The sequence below is a fragment of the Parathielavia appendiculata genome (genome assembly GCF_033297405.1).
Source record: "Parathielavia appendiculata strain CBS 731.68 unplaced genomic scaffold N657scaffold_34, whole genome shotgun sequence".
Taxonomy (NCBI): Eukaryota; Fungi; Ascomycota; class Sordariomycetes; order Sordariales; family Chaetomiaceae; genus Parathielavia; species Parathielavia appendiculata.
Window position 1 is genome coordinate 138,743 of NW_026944253.1, and position 9,673 is coordinate 148,415.

At 56.3% G+C, this 9,673-nt stretch overlaps 3 protein-coding genes across 3 annotated transcripts; all 3 read left to right on the top strand.

Moving 5' to 3' along the window:
- Positions 1-344: 344 nt before the first annotated feature.
- On the top strand, positions 345-4,067 carry N657DRAFT_637674 (carbohydrate esterase family 3 protein; the record flags this gene model as incomplete). The annotated part of the gene is made up of 10 exons (XM_062791526.1): positions 345-423; positions 495-1,249; positions 1,279-1,821; positions 1,983-2,154; positions 2,237-2,462; positions 2,519-2,723; positions 2,796-2,976; positions 3,041-3,152; positions 3,227-3,769; positions 3,878-4,067. The coding sequence occupies 10 exons, from the start codon at positions 345-347 to the stop codon at positions 4,065-4,067; spliced, it is 3,006 nt and encodes a 1,001-aa protein (XP_062642741.1).
- Positions 4,068-4,972: 905 nt separating this feature from the next.
- Positions 4,973-5,914, top strand: N657DRAFT_711298 (Fic-domain-containing protein; the record flags this gene model as incomplete). Its single annotated transcript, XM_062797437.1, has 3 exons — positions 4,973-5,182; positions 5,223-5,376; positions 5,417-5,914. 3 exons carry the CDS (start codon positions 4,973-4,975, stop codon positions 5,782-5,784), a joined length of 732 nt encoding a protein of 243 aa, XP_062642742.1. The 3' UTR covers positions 5,785-5,914.
- An 84-nt stretch (positions 5,915-5,998) lies between these two features.
- On the top strand, positions 5,999-7,897 carry N657DRAFT_711305 (uncharacterized protein; the record flags this gene model as incomplete). Its single annotated transcript, XM_062797438.1, has 3 exons — positions 5,999-6,221; positions 6,318-6,550; positions 6,621-7,897. The coding sequence occupies exons 1-3, from the start codon at positions 6,073-6,075 to the stop codon at positions 7,895-7,897; spliced, it is 1,659 nt and encodes a 552-aa protein (XP_062642743.1). The 5' UTR covers positions 5,999-6,072.
- Positions 7,898-9,673: the final 1,776 nt, after the last annotated feature.

Sequence of the window (9,673 nt, forward strand, 5' to 3'; positions counted from 1 at the left end):
TCGTCCCTGACGCTACACCATGTCAAAGTTCTCGAGGCTGGATAATCTCATGCAATATCATATCGGACCACCAAACGGGCACATCCCACGTGGGGCTCGGTGTCGGGTTGCATTGGGCTCTATGAACGGAGTAGGCGACTTCAGCTGGACTCTTCGGCGGGTCCGCCGGCCAGCCAAACCCTGACGGCTCTCATCGCATGGCTTGAGACGACATACTCCGTACGGCAGTATATAAACATTGTGGCTTGGTCGCAAGATGGAGTGTCTGCCCTTCCTTGGTTCCTGTAGATCATCTCCAGCTCTGGCCCCAGCACTGAGGCGCCTGGCTGCACAGCTTCTCCGCCATGGCAGCAATCTGGGTGCTCGGGGCTGCCGTCCTCGCCCAGGCACTTGTTGCAGCTCTCCGTACTACCGACACACCACGTGAGAGATACGACCTCAACATCACCTGGGCCGACGCCCCAAGCCACCATGCTCTCTCGACGCGTGCCCAGATCAGCGTGCCGCTGAGGATCATGCCGCTCGGGGACTCCATCACCTGGGGCAGCCTGAGCAGCACCGGCAACGGCTACCGGGGCCCCCTCGAGGGTTCCTTTCTGCCGCTGGGGTCGACGTCGACTTCATCGGCACGCGCAAGCACGGCTCGATGGCTGACAAGGACAACCAGGGCCACTCGGGCTCCTTCCTCGCTGAGATTAAGGAATGCTCGTTGCTGTCTGTGGCGGCGCGGCCCAACATTATCCTCCTGCACGCCGGCACAAACGACATGGATCTCAACCGGGACGTCGCCACGGCTCCGAACCGTCTCGCGGCTATCATCGACCAGTTGCTGGACAAGTGCCTGGACGCCAGCATCCTCCTCGCGCAAATCATCTTCTCCACCGACGCGGCCATGCAGGCGCGCACCGACATCTACAACGCCGCCATCGCCGACTTCGCCCGCCGGTACCAGGAGCAGGGCCGCCACGTCATGGCCGTCGACATGACCAAGATCCTCACGCAGACCGACCTCGCGTATAAGAAGCACCCCAACGACTCCGGGGACTGCAAGATGGCCTCCGCCTGGCGCGACGTGATCCAAAAGGCCAACGACGCCGGGTGGATCAAGAAGCCGGAGCCTTATGAAGGCTTCGGCTTCGACCTCGGCCTCGACGGCACCCCCAGCACCGGGAAGCTTTGCGAGGGCCCAAACTGGGTCAACCAGGGTACAGTCGCCGATTTGATCCGTGTGTGGGACCCGGAGGGGCAGGTCGCCCCGGGGTCGACGGCGCCACCCAGGAGACGGTCGTGTTTGGGGACGTGGACGGCGACGGCCGCGATGATTACCTGGTTGTGTTTGGCGATGGGTCCGTTAAAGCGTGGCGAAATGCGGCCAACATCCCTGCCGCCGGCAAGAATCGAAACTGGGAACAACTCGGGACAACCGCCACCGGAGTTGGCGAAGCGGGTTTCAAGGTTCGGTTCGCCGACATTGATGGCGATGGCAGCGTTGATTATCTGATTCTGTACGACGGCGGCGCGGTTAAAGCGTGGCGAAACTCGGGTATCATTGGGACGAGCAACACAAGGCGCAAGTTTGAAGAGCTCGGCACCATCGCCACCGGAGTCGGCGAGCCCGGGTCCAAGGTCCGGTTCGCGGATGTCGATGGCGACGGGCGGGCGGACTACCTGGTGCAGGCTGACGACGGATCGATACGCGCATGGAGGAATACTGGCAATCTCAACAGGGTCGAGGGGAGCAGAAACCTTGAGGAGCTCGGCCAGATTGCCGCTGGAGTATCCGGGGTTCCGGGCTCCAAAGTAGCCTGGCGAATTACGACGGTAACCTCCCTTATTTCTCATTTCTTTCTCTTCCATTTCTATTGTTTTCTCCTTTTCCTTTCGTTTGTTCTTTAATTTCTTCATTTCTTTCGTTTTCTTTTTTTTTCTTTTTTTTTTCCAATTCTCAGGTGAGTCACATGGATGGTTGACTGACAACGGAGAGTAGGGGATGGTCTTGCCGACTACCTTGTGACTTGGGACGGCGGGTCAGTCGAAGCGTGGAGAACAACGGTGATCTGGAGAAGCAGCCCGAGCTGCCGAGCTGGGAGAAGCTCGGGGTTATTGCGGCTGGTGTCAGCAATCAAGGGCGTGTCGAGTTCGGGGATCTAAACGGTAAGAACGGCTGCAGCATAGGGCCCGGATGATGGCTATCATAGCTTCTCAACAGAGGCGGTGCTGACATTGTGACAACCAGGAGACAAGAAGGCAGACTATCTCAATGTCGACCGCGAAACAGCCGCTGTGCGCGCCTACATCAACCAGTGTGCCGGCAGTACGGACCCGAACGTCGTGAACCCCGGGACTGGCGGATCCAAATCCCCCGAGTGGGAGACCATCGAGTGCACAAACCCCGTCATCGTAGACGCGGCCATCAATCCGACCACACAATGGAACGGCGTCTTTGCACCGCAGGCGTGGGAGTGAGTATTATTACGTCCCTTGTCTCCCCTCAGCTTGTGCTGACCGAGCTATCAAGAGCGGTAGTCCAAAATTGGACGACGAATCGCAGCCCCGGAGGACTCTCCTTCTCAGAACAAGTCAGCAACTTCTTCCACGGGCCGGAGCACATGAAATGCCACTTAAATGCGGACAACAACGGGTGCACCTCGTTTGTCCAGTGTCACGACACCAATCACCCTGCGGGCTATTTCATCCTGAACTCCATGACTGCTCTTAATAACGTGAGTCTCCCTGCCTCCCTCCCTCGCACCCTCCCCCCTTCCCTCCAATAAGCCTAGCAGTCCCTAAACTAGGCTCAGATGGTCTGGAACTTCTACGACGGCATCGTCCGGTCGCAGGTCAATATTGTCGCTACTGCCGACAGCGTACAAAAGACTTTTGCCGTACTACCTCGCAGTTCGCAAGTTGACAAGATCTTGCTCGACATCATTGGCCTCGGATTCGCCTTGGGCGCTGCCCCCATGTGGAACATGGGTATGATTTGCCGATCCCTTCTACCCCTACCTACTACGGTATGTTAACATGCAATGGGTCCCAGCTCTCAAGAGGATTCCGTACTTCGCGGCCAACGGAAACGAACTCGGAACTCTGAAGGACTTGGTGAACAACATCGTGGCGAGCACCATCACAATCGTCAAAGACAAGATGCCGTGAGTTCAATGATGCCATCACCGTCTTTAGGGTCTCTTCAACCTGATACTGACGACAAGGGGGTGGCGGCTAGAACAACACCAGCCGACATTAGCAAGACGCTGGCGCTGAGCGTCGCCGAGATGTGCGTCTTTTGGTACGAAAGCATCGACGAGATGCACGGCAAGCTCTTCGACGGGTCCGACGACTCCATCTCGACGCTCGACAACCTGTTCAAGGACGGCAAGCTGATGCAGAACGGTTACGAGCCCCTGGATGACCTCGAAATCCAGGCTGTCTTCTCCAAGGCGCTTTACGCGCTGCTGATCCCTCAGGCCTGGTCGCTCTCGCCCGGTCTCGGCGTCGTCGTCATCGACGCCCAGGTCCCATGCGGCACCATCGAGCCGCTCAAGGACGACGTGTCGACCGAGGACGGAAACGCGTCGTGGGTGTGCTACAAGGACCGCATGTACTTCCTCCTTGCGGCGAGTGGAGAAGAGAGAGATTGCACCCTCGTCCCTGGAGGTGGTCCCGGTTCCTGGGATTGCATCTCCAACAAGTTCAGCCTCCCGCCGGGGCTGAAGACAATGGACGGCAAGGCGTGGGCTGGCCTGAACAAGGAAGAACTGGTGCAGGGGTGAGTTGACTCCCCCCTCTTCTAACCCACCTGTGACTCGCATTTGTCTGGGTAAAATTAATTACTGACGGCCCAACCTCCGCTCACAGTGCTGTCAACACGTTTGAGGCCAACAACAGACGGCGGCGAGCCGGCCAACACGAGCCTGGAGCCCAAGTCCATCGGCACGCTTCAGGATTTGAGCGTCACCGCCCCTGGCGTCATCTTTCTTCCGATCTCCACCATCAAAGAGGCGCGCGAGAACTGGGCATGGGTGTTTCGCGGGGGCAACCTCTCTGCCCACTATCCCTGCAACTAAGGTGCCATAATCTAAGTAAAGGGGATGTTGTGGCACGAGTCAAAAGTATCTCGGACAGATAGACGCATTGAATCAATAGCTTATATGTAATACAGTTGGAGACACTGAGTGACCTAGAGTTGGTGAGACTGAGTGGCCTAGAGTTGATACCACGTTACATGGTAATCAGTCCCATCCGCGGCCTTTTTAGGGTGATCAGTGCCGTGTCGATCTTTGTTCATCTCCTGGGAATCTCTGGTTCGTCGCCCATCGCCCAAACTCAATGCTTTGCTCAGAGGTAGACCTGCCAGTGGAATTTGTCTCGCCGAAGGATGCCGCTGGCCACCATTCTTGACCAGCCCAATTTGACGGCTGCACCGCGGGCGACCTGCCGGTCTCACCCGGGGGGGGGGCGCCTTTCTGTGGTGTACGAAAAATGGGGTTACTACACAAGGAGCGAGAACCTAGCGACGTGAACTCGGCGACCTGGCGTGCTCGCGCTGCGAGTACCGGCCCCGGCGCACATCAACCTGTGACATGAACTATCCGAAAAATATTAGTGCTTGACTTGAAATCCAACTTTTAGGCGTCGGATCTAAGGCGTCGGCCCTCTGGTCTCCCAATTGACGTATCGGTGTATGCTACCTGACGTTTAACTTTAAACCTCAGGGCGTATAACATCAGGGACAGCTTGCAAGCAATGATTTATTACATCTACCGCATAGAGCCTTCTTACTACATTGAGACGCGCGCAACGCGTCAGCCGGCTCCGTTCTTTCAGTCTTTAGATTATTCCCAGCATCCTTGTTTGGTAGACACTCCATTGGTCTCCTATCTAACCGCCTCCAGAACCTGGAGCTCTGGTCCAGCATCACCATGACACTATCCACTAGCCACATCTCGTCTCGCCCATATTACAGCGCAACATGGACAGCCATTACGACACCTTGGTCCGGCTGATTTACGGCTCCATCATGATAGAGTCCGCCGGAAGCAGTCTTGACATCACCAGGCAGCTGTGTACAGCCGCGTTTCGGGGGCAAAATGTCACTGCCCACATCAGCGACACGGACCCCAATCACGGGAAACACCTAGCGAAGTCACCGGCGTCCCGCCAACCGCGCCGAGGTTGTCCAGTCCCGCTGCGAGGGCATCCAGCACTCCCGAACCTTCTAGCATGTGTTCGAGTCCAAGATCTTTAGCGACGGGTGGCCTTGGTCTGAGGAGCTAATCCTGGACACCCATCGCATCCTTCACCGCGGCCTGTACAACGTGGTTGGCGCCGGCGAGTACCGGACGTACGAAGTCGCTGTTAAGTATGAGAAGCCCGGTGAAAAGAAGAACAAGGCGCACCTCTGCATGCGGGCGAGAGCGGTGCCCGGATATGAGGGACATGGTTGAGCATCTCAACAGCAACGTCGCCGGGGCCGAGCGGCTCGGACGGCTCAACCCCTCCACCCTGGCGGCGCGCTACCATCACCAGTTCGTCAACATCCACCCGTTCGGCGACGGAAACGGCCGGATGTCAAGAATCATCCTCAAGGCCCTGCTGCTGCAATTGAGGTGTGTCAGTGTGTTTGGGCTTGATGCGCAGGAGCGGGACGACTACATCGGGATTGCCACCAGGGCTTCGAAGGTCTTTCACGCCGAGGATATGGAGGTTGACTTTTCGGAGCATACGGGCCACCTCAAGTTGACCAAGTTTGTTTTGGCCAACGCCCAGCGCATGCTAGTATGAGGAAGCTGCACACGGAAGATGGTAATCAAATAGGTGCAAGGCAAGATCAACTCAGCCGGGCCTGAGGTGTGGTCCTTCCCAAGCTAAGAGGCCTTACGTGCCACCCGAAAGAGCAGGAAATAGCGCTCACGAGCTTTCTATGTTCCTTCAGTTCCGAACCAGAGCTCATTGGAGCCACTCCCTTCGCCATCCCTTCGGATCCCGCGCTCGCCACGGCAAAGTCAACCAATCTAGCATTGGTCTCAGCTGAGCAATCGTTGCTTGTTTTACTCAGTGTCTCCTCTCACCATGCCGCTCACAATCGACATCTCGGACGCTGCCATCGAGAAGACGGAGAAGATGCACCACCTCCATCTCTGGGGTGTGCGGATTTCTCTGTGGGCGAAAAACTGCCTCGTGTGTGGGAAGGCCACCAACTGGAAGAGAATCCGCTGCCGGTGCGGAGATGGCTTCTACTGCGACACTGAATGTCGAACAAACGACATGGGCCGGCAGGAGTACGTGTGCAACGGCCTTGGCCGCGTTCCCCTCAGGCATCGTCCCAGCCCCAACCACCGCCGTGCTCTGGTGATTCATATCGAGATGCCTTCTGTCAAGTTGGTCTGGGCTGAGGTCCAGGGCAGCAATCTCATCATTCACCACCCCAGTCTCGACGAGTATTACAAGCCCCGGACCGGTGCTGACAGGGTCTGGGTCGACTTGGCTGTCATCAACCCGGCCCTGGATCTGGAGAGCTTCCGCAAGATTGGACATGGTATTGCAATGGGTGAGTCAGTGGTGCAAGACTCCCGGCCAATCCTCGTGCACGAAGTTCTAACACGCTTCCTTCATGGCAGGGTTTGCCTCCATCACGATGGATCCCAGGTATTCGGTAGACCCCTCGGAGCGCAATGGAGGGCTGGGGGATTTGCAGGCCCCGTGCCACAAACTTCATTGGGCCGGCCCTCTTATCTTCTTTTGTTATGGATACGACATGAACGATTACATCAAGGTTGATCCAGCGCGCTCGGACAACACTGACCGCGGAGCCGAGGCTGGCATGACCGAGTTGGAGATTTGGAATGAGCTGGAAGGGCTGCGCTGGGAACGGAACAGACCAGATGAGCCAGAAACAAAGGCACGACCGCGGGAGAAGCCGGGCAGGGACGGCATGGTCTGGAAGTGGAAGGTCAAGGAGCACGGCACGTCGATGGAGGTCCTTGACCTTCATCACCACGATTACAGCATCATCGTCGATTATCTCAAGGCCTCGCATCTAAATCGCATCCCCAGCCCCCTCCCCGGTTCGCCCGACACGCTGCAGGCAGTCCACGTCTCCGACCCCAATCATCCTGGCAATCAGTTGGATAAGTATTGGGAAGCTCCGGAGGGTAAGTCTCTGGCAGAAGGGTCCTCCCCAGTCCAGGAGAAGCCGCTACCCATCAAAGAAGACAAACTACGTTTCGACGCCATCACGCTGCCCGCCCATCCTCCCAAGGGCTTCCTACCCATGGTCGGAGCCCTCGCCGTCGGCCTTCGGTGGATGGTCAAGTACTCCATGGACATCAACCCGCCGTTTCGCGGCAGCCTGCCCGACACGCACTTCCACGGCCCCTTGCGAAACCTGCTCTGGGCAGCGAGGCTCACAAAATGCGGCGACTTGCCGACGCTGGAGCTCCGCACGCCCGGACCGACCTGCGACTCGGCCATTGTCACGACCGCGGACACGACCTCGATTTCGGCGGAACACGTCAGGGCGCTGCTGAAGTACCTCGACTTCATCGACCCGTTCGAGTGGTCGCGCCACGGGCCGCGCGGCTTCGAGGTGTATTGGAAGACGTACGCAGTGGTCGAACTGAAGAATCCCCGCTACCTGGACCCATACGAGGCGGCGGAGATGAACAGGGCCGTGCTGCGGTATTTTCCTGATCACGCAGCCGCGTACCCGGATCTTGAGCGGGAGGTGGCGCATATGACGATGGAAAACCTGACACCCGAGGACCAGCTGCGCGTTCACGAGATTGGTCAGATCAGAAAGATGATACTCAAGGTGATACGGTGGTATCGCGACACGAATACCAAGTTTGCTATTGGGCGCGGCCCGAGTGTGTTTGACCGTGTTGATGTTCGTTGACCTTACTAAAGGGCGGACGGGCGGTGGTGGACAACACTTTGTTGGATCAGCGGAGCAGAGATAGTTGTCTGATAAGGAATGCCCTTTTTCCGGCAGAAGTATACGCAATGGCTTCCAATGCCTTTCTTTCCCTAATTACAGTGGCTACTGCCGTGCCAGCTCATGTTGGCAACCAGTAAACAGCGAGCTTTGTCTGCCCGCCATACCGTATTCAAGATGATATTTGACCATCGGGGATGCTTTCTTGGTTTCCTTGCGGCAGTACCGAGTAATCAACTGCTGACGAGGTGTGTCGTTTCCGGCCCTTACCAGTTCCATATTCTGTTTCAGCGGCGAGAAGAAGCTGATCGGCGAGGTGGGAACCGTGCTAGTAGCTGGCATGGACCTCTACTATGTATAGTTAGCCCCTAGATGAGACATGGCATGGGTAAGCTTGTGTTCTGCGACAAAGAGACACCCTGATTGTAAGCCTCCATCCTCCATTCCAGTCTTTTGATAGTGTATGTATGGAGCGGTCCCAAGCTGGCGGGGTTATCTTAGAGAGGCTTGTTTGAGACCTCGATCCTTCTGAACTTGAACCATTGAGATGGGTCTTTTCAGAGGAATGCGTGCTAGACTCGGATGGTTCTCGACAAGAGCCAAGGGACAAACATCGGCATGAATAGAATACTCTTCTATCCCATCTCAAGCTTCAGATCAAGCAAGATAGTATCCTCGAGTACGCAACCGTTCTCCGGCTGACCAGACAGCTCTTGCAAATACTGGGGCCATGCATAGAGCCGGGTATGCCCACGGAGGTTTGTCTGAGCCCTTATTCTAGGCTAAGTTACGAGGAATAGCGATTGATACGGAAAAGTCAGGTTGTCGTCCTCTGGTAGTTGCAAGCAGCAACTGCAGTGGTGGGAGATATCCCACCATCCAGAGTGGGACAGCCTTATCTTATCTACATACAATCAACCACCCCACCAATGGTGGGGTATAACACCTAGCCCTAACCCTGCACGATACCTTCCGGTATCAGCGATTCTGATACATTGACCCTCTGCATCAAATATTAACGGCGCAAATGTGACCTTCACAGCCCGCTGGCTTTGTAAACTGTCCGCCGAGGCCATCCTCGAAGTCTTCGGAGCCCCCAAGACGGAAAGCCTCGTTCAGCCGTGACGGCAAAGCGCTTAGCATTGGCATGCCCAAGCAATTGGTACAGAAAGTCGGGCAGGACAGCTGGATCAACGAGGACGATAAGGAAATTTGCGTGATTGACCTCGGCGAGGCCTTCCCTTATAAAGCTTTACCCGCCCAACTCGCTGAGCCGTCGGATTTGCGGGTACCCAAAAAGCTGCTTGCCCAAAGGTTCTATTACAGAATCCACCTTTGGCGAACTGGTTGTCTGGTAGGACGTCCCCTTTCTTAAGATATTGGATACTATGTACCGAAGGGCTGATACGATTTGAATACCTTAGATATACACCTTGGTAATCGATAAGAGGCCTTTCCAATGGCTCTGGGACGTGGACGTTCTCGTGGCGCAGATGATTCACTTTGTCGACGATTTACCATCCGAGTGGCGAGCTGACTGGGCAAGGATGAAAAGAAGTGCTGGAAGGGAGCACGAAGATATACCAGGTATTGACACTCCCTGTCACGGCACTGGACCGCCGATCCCTAGGTCACGTGGCACATTGCACTTAGCTTCAGGTTCATCCATCCATAGCTTCCTTTCCTCTTCATAGAGCAACGCAGTTATCTTCCCAGACCTACTATGGTTCCGTGACA